At 41.6% G+C, this 21,219-nt stretch overlaps 1 protein-coding gene across 2 annotated transcripts; it reads left to right on the top strand.

The window, feature by feature from the left end:
* On the top strand, positions 1-20,518 carry LOC115407925 (oxysterol-binding protein-related protein 2-like). Of its 2 annotated transcripts, none has more exons than XM_030118500.1 (14): positions 1-90; positions 9,358-9,707; positions 11,323-11,446; positions 12,930-13,005; positions 13,144-13,278; positions 13,972-14,069; positions 14,200-14,382; positions 14,479-14,586; positions 15,387-15,476; positions 15,681-15,801; positions 16,839-16,964; positions 17,143-17,266; positions 17,676-17,766; positions 18,025-20,518. In XM_030118500.1, the coding sequence occupies exons 2-14, from the start codon at positions 9,671-9,673 to the stop codon at positions 18,125-18,127; spliced, it is 1,416 nt and encodes a 471-aa protein (XP_029974360.1). In that variant the 5' UTR covers positions 1-90; positions 9,358-9,670; the 3' UTR covers positions 18,128-20,518. The 2 variants fall into 2 exon arrangements, with proteins under 2 accessions (XP_029974360.1, XP_029974361.1); XM_030118501.1 differs by lacking the exon at positions 1-90 and adding an exon at positions 4,457-4,594.
* The last annotated feature ends 701 nt before the right edge of the window (positions 20,519-21,219 follow it).

Genomic DNA, 21,219 nt, shown 5'->3' with positions numbered 1-21,219 from the left:
TCCGCTTCTGTGTCAAGTCGAGGCTACACTTACATCCTGCACTGCTCTCCCTGGACTCTTCAAAACAACCAGCCGGCACGCTCTGTGGAGGTAGGATGATACACCCCTTGGTGCTGTTTTACGGCATTCTCTTGCTTTTCTATGCTCGTCATTTCACCTTTTCCTCCTTGTTAAAAGAAGGTTGCTAACTATGCTAGTTAGCCACCTAGTTTTGTTAGCCCGCCCGCTAACTACAATGCTAACTGTCAAAAAACTCCCTGACCTGCTGTCAGAGCACCGGGAGGATTAAGTATATCTCTTGAACAGATTTTAAAACAGCAAAATGTTGATTTAATAATCAAACACTTCACAAGCCGATCACTTGTGGACTGTGTGCAGTCATGTTAGCAGACAGTTAATGGTAGGACATTTGGGATGGGTTGGAGTGAGAAGTGAAGTCCATGTCGATGGAACTCTACAGCTTAGTGATACTTTTATATTTCCACTTGATATTAGTCAGTTTTGTCCTCTGTATTTCAAATTCAACCGATGAGATGAATGAGAAGTTGCAGTTACGCGCGTATCGAAGTGAGAATATTGTGAGAAGTCGTGGGGAACACTCAGTTCCACATGCGGCATTAACAGCGGCGCAGATCTCCTTCCTCGAAGTGTCCCGGCAGACAGTGGGAATGTCCCCCTGCCTGTTTGACTCCTGGCTGCCACCATCACCCTCTGACTCACAGGGGAGACTAAACAAAGTCCTGTCTTCAAGGAGCCCGGTGTACTGCAGGTCATTCAGTCAGTGTGTTTATCTGCTCTCAGTGACACACACACACACACACACACACACACACACACACACACACGTATTATGAATACTTTCAGCAGCTATTCTCATTGTGTCCACAAAATCACATATTTTACAGTTGCATTATCTCAGACTCCAAACCGCTCTCCCTCTGGAGTTCTACTTGTTGTCATTTTGTTGTCTCTTCCTCCCTCAGGTACTTTAATTACCTCAACAGTTAGTTGCTAAGACGCTGGGTTCCCTCTGAAAGGGCAGCATTACTTTCTGCCTTCCTCCCAGTAGAAAGGAAGCGTGAAGCAGTTTCATGTGCATGGAATTGTTTGTTGGTTTTAACTGTTGGCTAGTTTATTCTTCAAGATATTTCAGTTGTGGAATGCCTCTTTTATGGCTGAAATAAAGGGAACAGGAAAGTGATATTGCGAAAAAGCTCGATTTCAACACTGTAGAAAGGAATATTGCAGCAGTGGTTATACCAACACTCACGAATGCTTTTACTTTTGTGGCCTGAGTTGGTGTGTTACAATCTAAAATTTGCCTTTTTGAGTCACCTAAATGTAATAACTTGAAGAAGGCCTTTAGAACTTGTGCTGAAAGCCAATTGTCTTACATTTTTAATTATTTGTGTTATCATTACCTTTTCTCACTCACTTTAGCACATCCGCAGCTTATATTTGTGTATTTTATGGCTGTGGTGTGTAGCCACAAGGGGACAGGGCGATGTTTGAGCCAATCTAGGCAACCATCCAGGCAACAGAGAAACAATACTGTGTATATATAATTTATGAAAGAATAAGGTAGCCTATGAGGAACCAGTCTTCCAAGCAGCTGCTGTATTGTTTTGTTTGGCTTCGGATGGTTTGCGGTCATAAAGAGTGCATGTCAGTCAGCAGGGACATAATAAAATACTGGCATTACTGGTGATCAGTGTAGTTTTGATGAGAATTCGGTGTATTTTGCATTTTAAATTGTAGGCACATCAAAAATGGAATTGATTGCATTGTGATAATTTCCAGTTCAGCTCATTAATTGTTTGTCTCAGAGGAGACGAAGCAGAAGGTTATATTGATATGAACTCAACAGGCCAGTAGAACCCAGTCAAACCAGATTTTCTCAGCTGAACCAGTCACATGGCAGCTGACGATGACCGAGACAATCCTGAATCTTACTGACTAATTCCAAACCAACTTGAGGAGTGTTGCTCTGTTTGCAGGGCGGACTGATTCCGGGAGTTTCGAGCAAAGATGCTGTGCAGGCCCAAGTATCCACATACAACATGTGACTGTAAAAGTCATCCAGGCAGGTTTTTCTTCCCAGCAGGTACAACTGGAACATGCTGACTCATGCCATGCTGATGTAGGCAGGAGAGCATACGCTCAGCATCCCGCTCACAACCCCCCATAGTTTACTCTGAACTTTAACATTGAGAGGACAGACTTATCTTTGATATTAGTCCTGCTTTACATAGTTATTAATACTGGGGCTAACTGTTAAGTCTTGAGATGTTGTTTTGATCCACCTCAAGTGATTAAGTCAGAAGGAACCTTTTGCTTTCTAATTAAGTGTGCCGGTTGTTGAACACGTACAGTTGCATTTCTGTTGAAGTGACATGTGGAAGGTGAAATCTGTTGACTGTACCTTGGATCCTTTAGTGTAGGGCTGTCAAATACATTTTAGTTCAGGAACCACAGCCTACTTTCATATTGAGTGAGCTGAACTGGTAAAATATAACTTTCAAATTTAAGCTTTAAAGCTGTTGTTTGTTGTGCCGCAGAGTAGACGCAATTTAAAATGCCTGTATGTTTGCAAAACGAAACAATCGCTCCAATCTCAACATAAAGCCACTTTTACTGGCCTTCTGGTACAAAATACAAGTGAGACGTCATCCAAGGCTAGCTAATGTTTTCCAACTCCTACTCTCACTAAGGGATTTGTTTTCCAAAAGGTGGTGACAACATGTGGTATGGTCTGTATTTCTGTCTTCATATCACTGTTTCATCTGTTCAGTGAGAATTATAATAAAGGTGAACTGATGAGATCTTTACTTCTTCGTGAGGGCAGTTTTGCATTGTCGTTGCACATTTTCTGTCTCGTTGCTCCAGATCCAACAGTGCGTGTGTGCGTCCTTGTGTATGTGTGTGTGGTTTAAGCTGATGAAGTACAATGTATTGCTGTGCTATCTTTTTCTATTTGAATCCTGCTGAGGAGCCAGTAATGTGGCGAGCGTTGCACGTCCTCTCCAGCAGGCCGGGATAGACGAAACTGAAGTTAGCGCTCACTTCTTTGAATTTCCTCCACTCTAGTCTGTGAGGTCAGTCTTGTGATTGAAGTTGAGTGGATTTAATTTCATACTCTCAGTCACGGTACAATAAAAAGTCATTTGTGGGCCATTGACGTTTCAACTCGCTCCTGGTCTTATGATGTGTATTTCCATTTTCCTGCCCTGAAGATATTGCTGTGTCCTGTTACAGACGGTGTACGATACAGGATGTTTGATGGAAGTGGCCAGACTTTACTGAAATCTTTTCACATTGTCGTGTTGCATGATGCAGAAGTTTACTAAAGTGAACCACTCTAAAATTAACATCATTTTCAACTTGCTACACTCCTTGCATCAGTAATGTTAAACAAGAGGCGAGCAGTGAGCAGGTTTTTCTGTTTTCAGCTGCTTGCACAAGCTGTCTCCAGCATTGATGCTGAAGCACTTCAAGAACAAGACGTTTAGTTTTCCTACAACTGCATCCACAGAGGGAACAATCCTCTGACAATCAGACCTCTATAGCAGTTCTGTCCTCTCAAAGTCAACTCCTGATCCCCCCCCTTTTTTTCTTCTCTGCACAAATTAGTGCTCAGACAGCAGCCGCAGTGAAATGCTGCTCTGTATTGAACTCGCTCTGACACAGTGGACCGTCTGTGTTGTGTGTTCCCACTGTTGCCTCTCAGGCTGTGTTCACAATTCACATCCTGAATCCTGCTTTCAGGAGCCCAGACGAAACCCATCGTAGCCTCAATCCCCGGGCAACGACCTAAAGCCCTTTCTAGACTCTGTACAGACTAAGAAGATTGAAAGGGATCCGCACAAAGCAGCAGGACGTTTTATTAACCTGGAAACCCATTTAATGCATAGCAAGGTATGAATAAAATGTACCAGAAATGAACAGCCTTAGGAACTACAGTACTTGTGCGTGTGTGTTTTCTTCTGAACAAACATGATACAGCAGTTACGGTCTTGTGGCTTGTACTTGATTGGTCGGTGATCCTGAGCAGATTCAGCTCGACAGTAAAAGTGACCATTTAGAAAACACTGGATTCCATGATAGTGACATCTGAGAGGCCTCCGATTTGGCCGGGTAATGTTTATATGACAAACCAATGATTTGCTGAGCACCACTGGCACCGACATCAGCTTGTTCCAGACGGATTGAATTACATTTAACACAAAGTCGTTTTTGTTGTTGGCCATATGAAATGTTTATACGGTTGGTCTCACGGTTTTTGTTTTTTTTTTTTTGTTCTGTGATTTGTATTGTCTCTTGTGTGTTTTGTAAAATTAACTTGTGGTATGTACTTCACGGTCTACAGAGGTGTGTCCCCTATTGAGGTAGGTGTGTACAAAGAGGAAGACGGAGGTGTGTGAGTGTGTGTATGTGCTTGCGTTGTGTCAGTGCAGGACTCGTTCTCACCCGAGAACAGCTCGAGTTGCTCCGTTTCTTTCCCTCCGTCTTCTTCCCTGCGGCTTTGGATGTTTTTCTCATCCCTTGGAGGAAGGACAGAGCAGGCTGACGCCGTTAGGCGTATGAAGTCACAGGGGTAGGTTCATCTTCAAGGTTTCCAAAGATTGATTAAAAAAGAATAGTATTAACGGAACTTGTGCAGAGCATGTCGGCACACAAGATTTTAATGACGCTCATATTTGCTCTTCCTACCTTTACTTGAGTTTCTGGTCTTTCTTGTTAGATTGTAACAGCAGTTGATGAACTGTTACTGTGCTTTTCAATGATCCCTTTTAAAGAAGGTCTTTTTTTATACTGTTGTGTCTTTAAAAAGCTTGATAGAAATGTTTGCTTTCATCATTTATCTTTACCTATTATTTCTGGTGGAAGCATAGATAACTGGACCATTCTGTAGTTTGCAATTGTTGGCATACTTGAGTAGTGTGCAGGAATCTGAAAGATTAAAGAAAAGTTAAGGCCATAAAGTTGTCACTGCTTCAGTCTTCAAATCTATATCTCCCCCCCCCCTTGACATGTCGCATGCTTGTGTCTGGTTGTCTTTTGAATCTTCGAGGTTATTTGAGATAAGTTGTCCGTGTATGGACGAGTGTGACTGCGGGGTGTACATGGTGCCATGCCTGTCATGGTTACGTAACGCCTCACAGGCGTCTCGAGCAGAGCGAGCGATATGATCTGAGTCTGCTGCAGCCAATCACAGAGCTCCCTCTCCTTGCTCTCTCTCTCTCCCTCTCTCTCTTGCTCTCTCTCTCTCTGTGTTCAAAGATATCTGTGGATCCAGGTAATTTATCTGCACAGTGCGTGGAATACCAAGGAGGGGTTTATTAATTGCACAAGATGAATCATCCATCCAAACATTGATTTATTATTGCAGTTGTTTTGTGAAGAAACAGAATATTTGATTTCCACATAAAAGGTAAGGGAGGTTTATTTATATAGCACCATTCATACACAAGGGAATTCAAAAAGTTCACAAAAAACCCATAAAATTATCTTAAAGTCATAGAAACAAGACAAAGAAAACCATTTAAGAGACGAAAGGCAATTTGCTCTTTCCCCATATTAGTATTTTACTTCCTATATCTTAACCTGATTGCTTAATTCATTCTCAAAAGTCTCACCTTGCAATATACATTTTCTGTCATTGCTCTCCTTTTTGTGAAGAAAAAAAAAAAAAAAAAAAAAAAAAGCTAAATTTGTGCAGGTTGTCCCGAATGCACAGGATTAGTGATTTGTTGGGCACACCGTACCTCCTGTTGCTCAGAGCAAACCAAGAAATATCTTGTGGTTCCAAGGCTTGTTTTTAGGTCATGGTTGGAAGTAATTAGGTTGATTCGGATTTATTACAGCCAGATAAACTGCAGGTTAGATACTGAGCTTTTCAGAGCCATTAAATTGTCCTTGACTAAGCTGGGCTAAAGAGGGCAAATTCTTAGAAGATTAATAATTAATGCCTCAAATGGATTGTTTTATGGGCGAATGAACTGTAGCATGTCCAGGTCAAAGACAAATGTTGCAAGACTTTGTGATTTAAGACAGAACTTTTTCACTTACGGTAAATCAATAATGAAAGTTTATTTGTGTCAATGGCCTCACTGAGCGGGGGAGGGAAACACGCCATGCCAAAATCTTGAATCAGTGATATAGAAACTTCAGTAAAATGTAATTATTCTCGGTATGATTTCCAGAAACGCAATGGGTTGTGAAAATTTGCCTTAGTGATGAATAAGTCTGTGGTGTAGCTCTGTCCTTTGAGAGAAAATAGTTTAATTCTTTATGATGAGTAGCATAAGTACATATTTGTTTGTCTGATCTTAATCTCGTGATACTCTCGTGGGTATAAACACTGAATACTGAAGCATGATAGGACAATCATAAACCTGCTCTTGTTTGAACAACTGACTCAGTTTTCTCCATGACCAGAAAATGTTAAAAACCTGGTAGTTTTCTTTTTTAATGCATTGATTAGTCTTCTTAAAAGAAATCGAAAAGGAATTTCTTCATTGTAATATCCTTTTAATACAATAATAAAAACATTGTTTCCATACTGAGATTCATAATTACCACTGATTAAAGCAGATAAAGTAAATATGTGAGAAATGGTTATTTGTTGCTTTTTCGAAATTTGATGCACTATAATTGTAATTTTTCTTCAGTTTTGGCCTGCTGGTTTTTATCTGTTGACAAGATGAATTCACACTGTCACTCCGAGTTCGAAAGGTTTCCGACCCCTGCTGAGGACACAGGAAGCTCAGCACTTCAACACCTAAACATCCTGCACATGTCAACAATCTTGTTTCCTCACGTCGATATTTGAAAAATGTGCTTCATCTTTCTCAGAGTGCCCTGGTTTATGTGACTGTGAGGCCACAGGAAGTATCAGGCTGTGTTGTGTAGATGCCTGGGCTGGATGTGATTGGCTGATAAGAACTCTAAAAAAAGGATTCCCCTTTGTTCCGTTTGTCTTTGAATTGGGTTTATGATGAGTGCTTGTAGCATTTAAAATGTTGGTTCATCTTTTTTTTTTTACCCCCGTAAATCTACAACACGAACAAAAATCTGCACCGGACTGAATCGAGTCAGATGTTAGAATAATTGAACATCAGCCCATCAATGGTTCCGAGCACCGCATCGATCGTGAACAGGCCAAAGTTCATCTGTGTGCAGGAGGCGGTACCTGTCAGGTTATAACTTGTCCGCTGCGTTAAAAAAAAAAACTGCAGTGTGAGGAAGCAGGAAGAAAAGAAAGCAGAGTTTTCCCTCACAAAGCACAGGTTGTTTTTTTTAACCTTAAGAATTGAAGTCAGATGTCACATTTGGGATTTAATTGCCGTCCAGGTATGTGGAATTTTCATAATGCTGTTGATTTTCTTAAATGGACACATCCTTCTTGAAAATGGTGGAATTTCTCATTCTGTGTAATTATTGAGAAGAAAATATAACTGAAAAAAAAAATGCTCCTGAATATTAAAGTATGTGCAGCATGCGTGTTTATCAATGCGTCAGAGTTGGCAGCCATTAAATTTGAATTAATTACACATTAAGCAACTTTATTGAGGTGTTTTTCTGCCCGGCCTGTTAATGTCTTCCTTGTTTCATGAATCCCTGTAGATGACGTATTGTATAAGATCCAATGTATTGATTGTTAGCTCTTGCCCTGCGGTGTGTTTTGTATCCTCAAAGTCTTTCCAATAAACACCCCTGAGGTTCAGAGATCAGCCTTTTGAAATAATATTCTCAGAAGGATCCCAGCTAGAGTTGATTGGCCGACTAAACTCAACACAAGTGCATAATTGTGTATGAACATTTAAACTAACCATACTCTATTAAATCCCTTGGAGAAATTCCTTGTTTTCCCACATTAACCCATTTCGGAGGTGTGGCCACATGGATGTGGGTGAAGGGTCTTGCTCAGGGGCCCACCGTGTGTTGGCAGATCAGCTGTGGGATTCGAACTTGCGAGCTCCTGATCCCGAGCGCTTCTTTAGCCTCAAGGATACCACTGCCCCTGTTTACAAGCTGTTAGCTCTTCTAAATAGGATGAAGCTGGCTTTTGTAATTATATTGTACACACTTTTTACACAGATGGCTGTTATGTCCGTGGATAATTTATCCATTACCGGAGTGTGAAATTCAACTTGCATTCAGCTCTCGTCCTGATATTTACATCAGAGTATTTTAGACAATTGTGTCATTGTGTGTTGGAGCCCTGCTGTCTCTGGGTGTCTAGCCACCTTATGTGAGTCAATATTTGCTGTATTTGCCATGTTGTCTGTGTCATATTGTCATGAGAATGGGCAGTGTTCGTTGGATTGCCTTTTTGTATTGCTTGAATCATTCAAACAGGCTCCAGTGTTGAAATAAGACTGATATCGTGCACCACAAAGGACAGTGTTGTGTCCCGGGGAACACTTCAGGCAGTGATATTGAGCCAAACATTGAATAAGCAACAGGAAAAGGATTTGAACTCTGTACATAGCAGATTACTGAGCTCTGTCAACGCAGTGGCGAAAGGGAAAATAGGGACTAGTTCACACTCCCATTAACCTGCTCGTTGTACCGACATGTAATGTGTGAGCTGTTAAGATAGAGTTGCTGTCTTTTGATCAGCTGCCGTCATCTTTTCACATCTTCCTGTCACTGAGGTTTATCCAACTGGGCGGAGTGTCGTTTGCTATCACACGCAACAGTGAGGTCAGTTCAGTTGGTTTATAACTGAATGTTCTCCTGGACAGAATTGCCGTGGCCATTCCGACAATTCAAGTTGAATCAGGCTCTGAAGTTTTACGTGTTGAGCTGAAACCAAAATTTATGCGACAGCGGCACTCAGATTATGTAATTACTGGATTGGAACTCTCTGTTCGTACTCATTGGTGCGTGATGGACAGTACTGCGGCTCGTACAGATCAGTCGCGTTTCTCACCGGTGGTTTTGGTAGCAGGAGATGCGTGGTATGCATCAGCTGAAATCTTACAACTGTGTCTAAACAGAATGATACGAACTCTGTTGATGGAGTGTTATTTATATGGCCACACTCTCTGGATTTAACCAAACAGGACAACTTGGGAAACTAAGTGGATTCAAATAATAACATTACACTTTATACAAGTTAAGAGCATAATTTCCCAAAGTATTTAATGTTGGGAGATGTAAAAATGTATTCCCTCTTGAGGATTTATTCTTAGAAAGCAGATATTTACATTTTTTGAGAAAAAACTTTAACATCTTTTTTTTATGCTGTTTTGAAATTTGCAATCACCCATGTATTGCATATGAGGATAAAGCTCATTTAGATGGGTTATTTATAATAAGCTTTTCTGTTTGTTTGCTTTCTTTCTACAGATCATTGATTTGCCTTTGTTCCACAAAGCCAAAGAAAACCAACTCCCAAGCTACTTCAGCCGTCAACTACCTGCCCGCGAATTCAGCAGCTGACTCCGTCTTATTGACGCCTCCTGTTTTTATTCTTCGGTGTTGAACCCATCACGGTTGGAACGGAAATCAGGCATACTGCTGTGGACAGCGTGACCCTGAAAGTGGACATTGATCTCCAGGTCTCCCCGCCAGAGGGCCTCTGCGGAGACGTCAGTGAGGGAAACATGTGCTAGAAGTTCAACGTCTGTCCTGAACGACTGGTCAGCTTTGACTGTGGAAGATGAGCAATGAAGACGAGTTCTACGACGCCGTCACAGGTGAGTGATCCAGGCTGGTGGAAGCATCACACAGCTGATCGAACCCATGACGCCTGAGCTGGTTTTATTATTGCAAGATTTTTGTGAGTTTTGTGTTTCCAGAGGCCAAACGTTTATTTTATGATCTTTTTCCTCAGGGGGGGTTTGACACCCGCGGGGTTACAAGAGACCGCTAGCACTAATTAGCAGGTCGATGTTGTCTCTGTCAAAGCATTATACCTTTCAGTGCAATCCAACACTGCCTCCATCTGATGATTAGTTCAATAATTCAGTGGTTAGCTGACTGGCAGCCATGATCGGTCATGTCAACAAACCTCTGGGTTTGTATTTGCTAAAGTCTGTTTTGCCGTTTGGTTTAAGGAAACAAGTGTTGATATTAGGTTCACTGTTAAATTATAATTAAGGGTTTTTAGTTTTTGTTTTCACTGAAAAAATTAGAGCGGGTGGTTATAGAGGAGTCTACTTCACTGTCTTCATTCGATCGAGAGTAGATGCATGAAAACTTTACCAGAATTCCCTGAAGTTCTGGTTGGGGTGAGTAGATTTAAACACTAAGATTTATGTGGTTTACTTTGATACTGGCCTTCAAAATCTTTTTGTTGACATTTACCAGCCTAGTTGTTGTGTTACGTTGACAAGCAGGGTGTTGTTCTGTTGTTATTCAGCAGCGCCTTTGTCTTGTACCTGTAACGGCAGCAGCTTCCTTGTTCTCTGATATTACCAAGTGCCTTTGTTGACATCCAGCCATTGTGAGGTTGCTATTATCAAGCCTGTGTGAGTTGCCGTTTCCATGAAGATATGAATAAAATATGAAAGTGTGTGTGCCTGTGTCATGATTATGATCATCTTACTAATCTGAGACAGACGCAAACCGAGGCACATGAATTATTCAGTAGCAGGAGCACACAGTCATCTCTGGTTTAAGCATCAATAATTTTTTGTGGGGACATCAAATTTCAGTTAAAAGGTGTTGAGATGAAATCTGTTTTAAGTTTTGAAGTGTGCGTCAGCAGTTTTTCAGCAGCTACATGCACAGCATTTGTTAATTTGACTGATGTGACGCGTGCATAACGTACCGCTGACGTAACACTGGCTGCTGCATCGGTATGCCTACTGAATGGTGATTAAGTATTCTTAGCCTTGTTTAAGGCCCCACCTAGAGATCCACCCTGCTGCACCAGGTTGTACAAACCTTTCAGTGTTCAATCATTAGCTGTTGTTGATGGCAGCGTTAGTGATGGTTCTTTGGTTACAGCAAAAACAAAAATAGTGCCAATTTCTATAAAACAGTTTGAGTGATTTTCACTGTGGATATTGCTCAACATTTCATGCACCTGCACACTTAGTGATCAGTTAAAATATTTTTTTTGCATTCTGAAATGCAACGTGTACAAATATACAAGAAAACAAGAATAACTTTATGCAAATCTCTTACATTAACTTTAAAGATCTAATGCTTTGCAAAAAATTTTTTTCACATGGATCCATTTATGTGTTGTTGTTTTTTTTTTGTTTTCTTTTTTTTCCTTCATGACTCCCCTTCACATGGGTGTGGTCTGAATTTGCTACGTGACACACTTCTAACTCTGTGACGTCGCGTCGGTTCCTCCCACAGGCCTGGATTCGGATGAGGACGAGGGGGCGTCGGAGGCCAGTTTCAAGGATGCACAAGTGTTCGATAGCAGCCGACAGAAGAACAATGGATCCGTCCCACAAGAGAACGGCATCAAGAAACACAGGTAGGACGACATTCCTGCTCCACATTCCTCTCACACTTTGTGTTTGTAATTGCATGTTGCGCTGAAAAAACCAGGACAGTATGGTCACTCACAAACCACTCAAATATGCAATTTCATAATACAGATTCAGAGTCAAACAACTGAAAGAGACAAAGTCAACATTAAACTACAAGTGTATTTCATGGGATCATTTTAGCTGTTAAAGCGCTCAGTGGGATTTGCTCTTAGTTTTTCTCATACTTATTGTGAAAGGTGCAGAGTGAACAGAAATGTGGAAAGAAGCAAATGGTCAGAAGAAGGAAAATGTTAAGGACCTGCACTTCTTTATGCAACTTGGTCATTAATGTAGAAAAACAGTAACCCTAGAATTGCATTGTATCGTTTCCAGTGATTTGATGCCCAAATAAATATTTATTTCCAAGCCCGAGAACTCAGTTGTAACTTTTTTAAAACTAACTTAAAGGAATACTCCGAAGATTTTGGACCCATGCCCTATCCTTATCTTTGACAAAGTTAGACAAGCTCATAAATACCTTTTTTGTGTCTGTGCGTCCAGTGGCTGGCTCCCAGCTGTTAGCATCGTAGTTAGCTTATAGCTCAACTGCTGGAGGTGAAGAGGAGACCGAGCCGGACTGACGAAAGTGGACAAAATACTCCTTCCAGTGGTCCAGGGGATGGCGTATTAGCACGTGAAGTAAATCCGAATTGTTATAAAAGATGTGTTTTCTTTTCAATCCGTTAAAATGGCATTTTGATACACACAGACCTGCGCATGTGCAGTGCTTCACGGAAGGATATACCGGAGCACAGCAGCAGAAGCATAGACTCAGCCGCTGTGCGCCGGTATATCCTTCCGCGGCGCACTATGCTTGTGCAGATCTGTGTGTATGAAAACGTTATTTTAATGGATTGAAAAGAAAACGCGCCTTTTAAAATGTTTTATAGCCATTTGGATTTACTTCACGTGCTAATACACCATCCCCTGGACCACTGGAAGGAGTATTTTGTCCACTTTCGTCAGTCCGGCTCTGTCTCCTGTTCACCTCCAGGAATTGAGCTAAGCTAACTACGATGCTAACAGCTGGGATCCAGCCACTGGACGCACAGTCACAAAAAAGGTATTTATGAGCTTGTCTAACTTTGTCAATGATAGGGATAGGGCGTGGGTCCAAAATCTTCAGAATATTCCTTTTAGAAAAGCTGGTGTTATTAAAAACAAAAACGCATTTTTGTTTTCTTCTGTACAAAAGTGACTGTTTTTGAGGTATTGGTCTATAATATGACTGAGTAGAAATCCACCAAATCACAGTTTTCCTACATAATCACCAAAGTGACAGAGCCACGGTCTGTTGTTGCTTCTCTGTAATTGTAGCTGTCTTTTGTTTGCATGTTCTATTTTTCTGTTTTCTGCCCTCCTTGCAAACTCGTCAGACTGCATATTCGACTCACATAAACCTTTTTTTTTCTTTTTCTGATTTTTCAGGACGTCTCTACCTGCACCCATGTTTTCCCGAAACACAATCAGCGTCTTTAGCATCCTGAAGAAGTGTATTGGACAAGTAAGGCCTCCCTAGTTTTCCCTGACGTGTCTCTAAAGCACTAATTTTCTGCAAATCTTAGTGAAATCAGGTGGAATTTCCAGCCTGAATGATTCAGACGCTCCCACTGATGACGGAATGTGCTTTGACTCCTCACAGGAACTGTCCAAGATCACCATGCCCATTGTGTTTAACGAGCCTCTGAGTTTTCTGCAGAGGATCACAGAATACATGGAACACACATACCTCATCAACAGAGCCTGCTCACTGTCCGACTCCACGGAGCGCATGCAGGTCAGTCGCTCCCGTTTTTATGGTCACATGTTCTACTCTTATCAGTCAGTGCTTCAGCACCTGCAGAAATGACTTTGGATAATTGTCTAGCATATAGGAACTTCAGCAGTTTCAGTGTACTTCACATGATCTCTCGCCTTCACACACAAACGGTGGTGCGTGCTCACACTCCAATGGCAACTGCCGCCATGCAACGTACTGACACATCAGCTTAGCAGCCAGTGTTTTGCCCAAAGACGCTCAGACACAGAAATAGATGAAGGGATCAATACTTCAGCTTGACAACCAGCTTTACCAATCGAACAGCAGCTGCCTCACGTTACTGATCACATCTGCTTCTATTCTCTGTGTACACTATAAAGAAAAAAAAAATGTCAATAAATCCAAACCGTGATTCACAAGGACGCTTATTTGTCAGTATAAATCAGTTAATATGAACAGTTGTGTTATTTCCACTAGAACAAAACCTCAGTGAAACAGATTACAAATAATCAAAGATCTATGTGCAATACTTTGGTGTTCTTCTTGAGAGCGATCAATCTCAAACGTGTCTTTTTAAATGTACCAGTGTCATCAGTGACAGAGTAATGAAATGATGAGACCCTGTAATGAAGTGGGGGTGGGGGCAGAAACGGTCGCTGGGTGGTGATAAATAAACACACGCTGACTCGGTCTGTGCTGCTTCGTCTTCAGGCGGTAGCTGCTTTCGCTGTCTCAGCAGTCGCATCGCAGTGGGAGAGAACTGGAAAACCCTTCAACCCTTTGCTGGGGGAGACCTATGAACTCATCAGGTATCGACGCACACAGCCGTTCCTGCCGCCTCCCGAGACACAGTGCCTTCTCATTCAGATGACTTTAAATAGTGATGGAAACATCCAGGGTCAGCATTAAGCTGATTTCTCCTGTCTGTACTTCTCACAGAGAAGAGCAGGGCTTCCGGCTGGTGTCGGAGCAGGTTTCCCATCATCCACCGGTCAGTGCCTTCCACGCGGAGAGCCTGGTCGGGGACTTTGTTTTCCACGGGTCCATTTATCCTAAACTCAAGTTCTGGGGCAAGAGTGTTGAGGCAGAGCCTAAAGGGACCATCACACTAGAGTTACTCAAGTGAGTCAAGTCTTCTGAATATTTCTTTTTTCCTTCAAATCTTCCCTCCCATTTCTTACCGTATGTTTCATCCTTCCTCCTTCTCGTGTTCTCCAGGCACAATGAGACGTACACCTGGACAAACCCTACCTGCTGTGTGCACAATATTATTCTGGGAAAACTATGGATAGAGCAGTATGGCACCGTGGAAATCCTTAACCACAGGTTAGTGAACAAATAGCTCTTGTTATTAGAAGCTGATTTTTTAGTGTTTTTTTATTTTTATTCATGGCGTCTCCCAATTAGTTACAAAAAAAGCCACTCTTTACCTCATTCTAGTGTGAGACGCTGAACCGTATTGAAATGGAGCAGAATGAAGCTGTTCTGCTTTCCTGCTGGGCGCCTTCCCTTCTCTCTGCCGTAGTGTTTACTCTGATTCATTCGACGGCCGCTTGTTTGCTCTCTGTGTGGCTTCTCAGGCAAGCGGCCGCTCTTGTCGTCTTTATTTACCCAGGGAAGCGCTGCTGAGCTTGTGTTCCCCTCTATTGATCTGCGTCACACTCATGCTGCAGCACAGATTTCGGCGGCTCTGATGCCGTCCCACGCAGCTTTCCAGTCAAAATTTTGACTTGAATAGAAATGTACAAACTGTTGAGACTCAGCAATCAATTAGAGAAATGGATGTAATAAAAAAATGAATCAAAAAAGGCTGTGCAACAATCACAAGCCCTGATTCTCTTAACAGAATATAGACACACAATGCTAAGTTTAATATAAGAAATAGCAATAATAATAGAATACTACTAAGGCTGGTCTCATCTGAAGACTTCATATATGTTTGACTATTATATGAAACACTTTGGCTCATTCTGAACAAGACGGCTACAAAACGTCAGGTCATGGTCTTGTTTACTCGTGAATAGCTTCTCTTCAGAGTCTGTAAACATCTGAGGGACCCAGAGGCCTCGCTCACGAGGGGATGCTCACCACTTGTTTCCGTTTTTTTTCCCCCTCCCCTCGGACAGCACTGGAGACAAGTGTGTGTTAAACTTCAAGCCGTGTGGGATGTTTGGCAAAGAGCTGCACACAGTGGAGGGATACATCCAAGACAAGAGGTGAGGCTTTACCTTCCTTTAATATATGGTTTCTTCCAGTCCAGCTTTTTGTTTTTCTTCCTTACGCGTCTCTCTTCGTCCTTCCTTATCTCTTTCTTATGCTGTCTCTATTGATTTCCCTTCGATTTTCCCATTTTTTTTCCCTTCCATTTATTTTTGTACTTCCCCTCACTTTTTATCTGGTCTGTTGTTTTTCCTCTCCAGTAAAAAGAAACTCTGCGTCATCTATGGAAAGTGGACGGAGTGCATGTGGAGCGTGGATCCTCAGGTCTACGAGAGCCAAAAAAAGTCCGAGAAGAAGGGAGACGGCAAAAAGAATAAAAATGTGAGCATGTGGCTGAATTCCTGTGTGAAATCCTTCATTTCTAATGTTAACAACAGAGATTTGAAGAAAATCTTACCTCACGTCTTAGTGCTCTCACGTTTCAGTATTGTCAAGTTGTTGACTTTGAAGTTGTTTGTTTTCCTTCTGCTTGAGCTCCTGTTGGTCCACAGCACTCTGTGGTTTCATGCAGGTAAAACTCGCAGGCTTTTCATCCTGTGCATTTAGTGTGTTGATCTGAATATAAGACATTATCTTCTGGGAATAAATGGGATCTTATTGTTCCTGAAGGTTTAATATTCAGTTTTCTGGGAGTTCTTGGAGACAACATGCTGGATTCGATCTGCAGACGTTTTGCTCCGTAGATAAAGTGTCAGATGATGCTACCAGGGTTGTGACAGGCCAGCTACAGCTGCTGCTCCGTGTTGTAAACAAGTTTTCAATCCTCAAGTGCTTTGGATGAGAATTAAATTCAGTGTTGGGCAAGACAGATGTATTTATACAGCACTATCCAGACACAAGGCAACTCCACAGTGCTTTCACAAAGGAAATGGATTTACACGAGATGATTAGTGCCAATAACAGCAGTCCTCTCAGAGAAACAGGAAAAACCCAACTATTCCACATGATCAAGCATCGAGGACAGCAGAAAGGGAAAAGTTCATTTTGACAGAAACAAGCCTGCGGTACTGGATCGTGAGAGCAAAGATGGCTCGAGTAAAACCAGCAAGGTATGAGATCTGTGTCAACAAACGGATGAGAACTGCAGTAAATGACAAAGATCTGGATGGAACCAGATAACATCTGAAGATCCACATCTTTGTTTGTTTACTGGTATTTAATAAAAGTTGAGTCGCGTCTTCATGTATGCGAAACACAGGAGAGCATCAAGATAGTCTCATATTCAGATTAATGTGGTATTTGTAGCGATGTTCCATAGCAGTGAAACACGTGGAGATTAATGTGTCCTAGATGATAGATGTACGGAGTGAAGTTTTCCTTGTGCCAGTAGTTAAAGTGACTGCTACTTGGTCTTCCAGGAGGAGGTCGACAGAGCCGTCAACGACGACGCAGACGACATGCCCGACGTCCAGGAGACTGTGTCCGTCGTACCGGGAAGCACGCTGCTGTGGAGGATAGATCCCAGGCCAGCACACTCGTCAACGGTGTGACAGACTGACGTCACTCACATGTTCAAATCATGCAGCTTGAGCAGGAGTCTCGTCTGTAGTTCAACATGAACAAATCAAATCTCTGTCATGAAATCAAGCCGATGATTAACACACCTGCATCATTCAGCAAACACACACTCGGCATCTATTAACCCCCCGCTTCCTTTTTTAGATGTACAACTTCACTAACTTTGCGATGTCGCTGAACGAGCTGGAGCCCGGCATGGAGGGCATCTTGGCCCCCACGGACTGCCGCTTCAGGCCCGACATCAAAGCCATGGAGAATGGCAACATGGGTAATTGGATTTAGAGAATTTTATGAACGTTTAATGCGTCTGTGTCTGAACATGCAGTGACTTGTTTACCAGCTGAGCTTTCAGACTGCAGACGTTACCAGTCTGCTCTCAGTCTGGAGCAGCCGGTCATGTGGTCATCTGAGGACATTTCAAATGTGAATAAAGCTACAAAGGGAATAATTTTGCTAATAACATAATGAAAACTTGAACAACCTTAGTTCAGAAGGACTGCTGCATCAGATCAATTCATCTGACAGCAAACAGTGTTCTGGATTTATCCCAGAAATGACGCAATCCTGCCACCTGCTGGAGGACTGCAGTGTTTTGTGTGAAATTGAATTGGTTAGATTTGGTGAACCTGAAGTATGTAGGTTGTCCAGCATCCTGACTTTCTCTTGTTCCTGCGCAGACGAGGCCAGCCAAGAGAAGGAGAGACTGGAGGAGAAGCAGAGAGCTGCGAGGAAGGAGCGAGCCAAGAGCAATCAGGAGTGGTCGACCAGGTACCAAACACACGGTCATTACATCCACCGAGACTTCACATCCAACTAGTCCCAGGTTAAAATACATATGAAAATATGGGGTTGTTATACGACAGAAGCACCTGAAATTCATCTTCCTTTGTAGTTTTACACAAATAAACAAGGAATAAATTAAGGAAAACAAATCACTTAATTGTTCTCATCAATAAGAAATTTAGAAAAGTTATGCAAGAAAGAAAATAGAAAACATTGAAGAAAAAAAATCTGTTTCCCTCCCAGGTGGTTTCAGTCGGGCACCAACCCGTACACGGGCTCCCAGGATTGGATCTACTCTGGTGGCTACTTCAACAGGAACTACCGCAACCTGCCCGACATCTACTGAGAGCCCAGAAGCCTTCATCCCCCTCGTCCTCCTCCTCGTCTGTAACCCGTGGCGATGCGCTGAGTCCACAGACCTGGCACAAGGTTTCTGTTTTCACTCGGAGTGGATTTGGACTCATCTTGTCGTCTTACCTTCATAAAGACCAGCGAACCTTCTCCGTCTCTCAGCCTGAACATCTTCTAGAGCACAAAAACCATTTGATCCCCGACCAGCTCACATTAAACAAACTCAGAGTCTGAATGTTCATCATCTTTACAATCCGCTTTGAGGAGCTGCTGAACCAGCCTTTGGATCCCAGCGTTTAAAAAAAAAACAGTTTAAAATGAATGAAAATCAGCAAGAACTGAGACGAGCACGGACCTCCGGACGGACACCCAGTCAGCGGGGAAATCAGGGATGTGAACGCTCCTTTGACTGAAGTCGGAACTCCAGGGAAGTTTTTTTTTCTTTTTTGCCCATTTTGTGCAAAGACTCGAACACTCAAAATAAATATAGGCAACATATTACTCTCTAAGGAACATTTATGTAAGTATGTATGTTGGTTAAAATGGTGAAAACGAATCTAATGAAAGCTTGAGCTCACTACTGTTTCATATCCTTAAGACATTTAGTTCCCGTAGTCCAGCTTTATGTAAGTTAATACCGCTACTAAGAAATGGGTTTTTCTCGACAGCGGCGCCGAATGTGCAGCTGGAGAGGCGCCAGAAATAAACTAATGCTAATGAAAGCGAGCGCGGCTGTTAGCATGTCGGAGCCCCTGCACGGCTTTGACGACCAGGCCGGCGGCTTCTTTCTTCACGGCAGGAAATAAGAAGTGAATGTGTTTGTGCAGCGTGCGTCACTGACGAACCGCTGAAGATCATGCAGATGTTGATGAATGCAGATGAATTAAACCGGACGAAGTCTCTCCACCTCAGTGATTGAACACAAACGCTTCAATGGAACCGTGAGCTTTTTGTTTCTCATCCACATTCCAGTTTAAGCGATTTCCATTCCGTTACATTAGTAATTTTTGTGGTGACTTTTCAGAGACGGAAAACACTTCAGCTTATGAGATTTTTAGCATTCCATATTGAAAGAGTCGGACCTGTTGAAACTCATCGGCTGCTTTGCTCTCTCATCTAAAACCTCAGATCGGCTCCCTTCAGGGGTTTCCTTACCTCAGAAGTTTCATTTGACCCTCTGCTTGTGTCTTGACCTTTAATTTGACAACACGGAGACTCGAAATCGGCCTTCTTTAAATTCCACAGTGGATAAACTCCACCCTCCAGCACTCGCCCTGCATGAGAAAGACAAATTTCTCCAAAATTTTCTGGCAAAAGCGACTCTATGCAACTCCCTTCACGTGATGACTGTCCAAACACTTTCTCTGTCACTTACTACATTGTGAGGACCAACATTCAACACACTCATTCTGTTGCAGGATGACATGTTGGGACTTGATTGTTTCTTGTTTTGCCTTTTTAGTTTATTTAAGCTGATTGAAACGACTCGGTCTATTAGTCCCTGCATCCAGATCACACCTTGTGTTTTAAAAAAAGCCTCCCGTGACGCTCAGTGCCTGAATGATTTGTTAATTTAGGTTGTTTTATTCATTTTTATTTATAATTGACATTTTATGAGAAAGTTCTGTTGTCTTTTAATTGTTTTCTTAATTTTTTTTTTTCTTTTGCAGATGCAGCTGAGATGACTTAATTTTTGTATTTTTACCTAAAAGCGAATTAGATTTTTCTTCATTGGAAGAGCAGGGAGTCTGAACAGGGCTTGAAGTGAACCTCATTCACCAGCTATTTCCACTTAAAAAAAAAATAACAGATCAGATGTTCCAATTATTCCATTTTCCTGCTTCATTTCACCCATAAAACCCAGAATGTATTTTTGTGTCTTCATTCTCCAAACACTACTGGAGTTTGGGTGAAAAGGAATATTCATCTGAAGCTGTGAAAGGAAGAGCAGCCTGTCGATTTTATCCAGGAGCTGCTAAAATGGTTCAATAGTGCATTAAAAAAAAGCAAACTTGGTGCTGATTCAGGCTCTGCAGCTCGAACAACTAATGCTCTGTATCTCAACTGGTATTTATGATGCCTTCACTGTCAGTTCTCTCTATGAAACTACAATTGCATTTATTCTCCTCGGACTGTAAAATGTGGCTGATATTATAAATGTGTTGCACAAAGTAATCACAACAGCATTTTATTTTGTGCAATTGATTTATTTTTATAGTATTTAAAGTGTTTTTTTTTTTGTTTTGTTTTTTTGGTGATAACATTGTACCAGAGATTTTATTTGGAGGTGGGGGAATGTAACGGGGCCGCATTCGGGCTGTGGACAGTTTTGCTAGTTGAATGAGTGAATGTGAGGAAAGTGTCTACTAATAAAATCCTAATTTCAGTTTGGATCCTGTCTCTGTTTTTCAAATGGAAAGTAACTTGTAATGCTTTTACATTACCTTGTGTTAACTCTCAACAGTTGACAAGTAGAAAGTAATAAATTATCTTATTGGCGAGGTTTAAGTTTGTTACATTGAAATGTTTTTGAATTTTGCACATTTTAAAGGTGGTTGATCAACTTTCAGATTCAAGATAAACATTTGGATTGAAAGATCTCTGAATTTCAACACATTAATCAAAAAAATGTTTGGGAAAAAAATACATTCAAATCCAGCGAAATGCAGTGAAACTGGTGATAAAAGATTCAGTTCAGAAATGTATGAAAATCACTGAAGGAGCCTGAAGCCATCATTCAATCAGACCAGAACTTCCCATGATATTGGATTTGTATGGTTCAACAGAAAAAAAAAACAGTGCTGTAGATCCCTTTAACTGTTGAGAATTGTTTTGATCCCATTTCATGAAGCTGTCAATCTGAGAATTGTTGAAAATGTGGCATTTTCAGCTTAAAAACTGTTTTTGTAATCACTTACCATATATTTGGGAAATATTTCTATTAAAAAAAATCGAGGGTGAATTTACAAGTATACAATAAATACATTTTGGATTTTGTAACATTTCCAGAACCTATTGGATTTCAAAGATTAATGTACCTTTTTCACATTAAAATGACAAGTTTGTAAACAAATCACATCACTGTCA

Source organism: Salarias fasciatus, chromosome 20 (assembly GCF_902148845.1).
Source record: "Salarias fasciatus chromosome 20, fSalaFa1.1, whole genome shotgun sequence".
Lineage (NCBI taxonomy): Eukaryota > Metazoa > Chordata > Actinopteri > Blenniiformes > Blenniidae > Salarias > Salarias fasciatus.
This window is presented reverse-complemented; position numbering and strand designations above follow the sequence as displayed.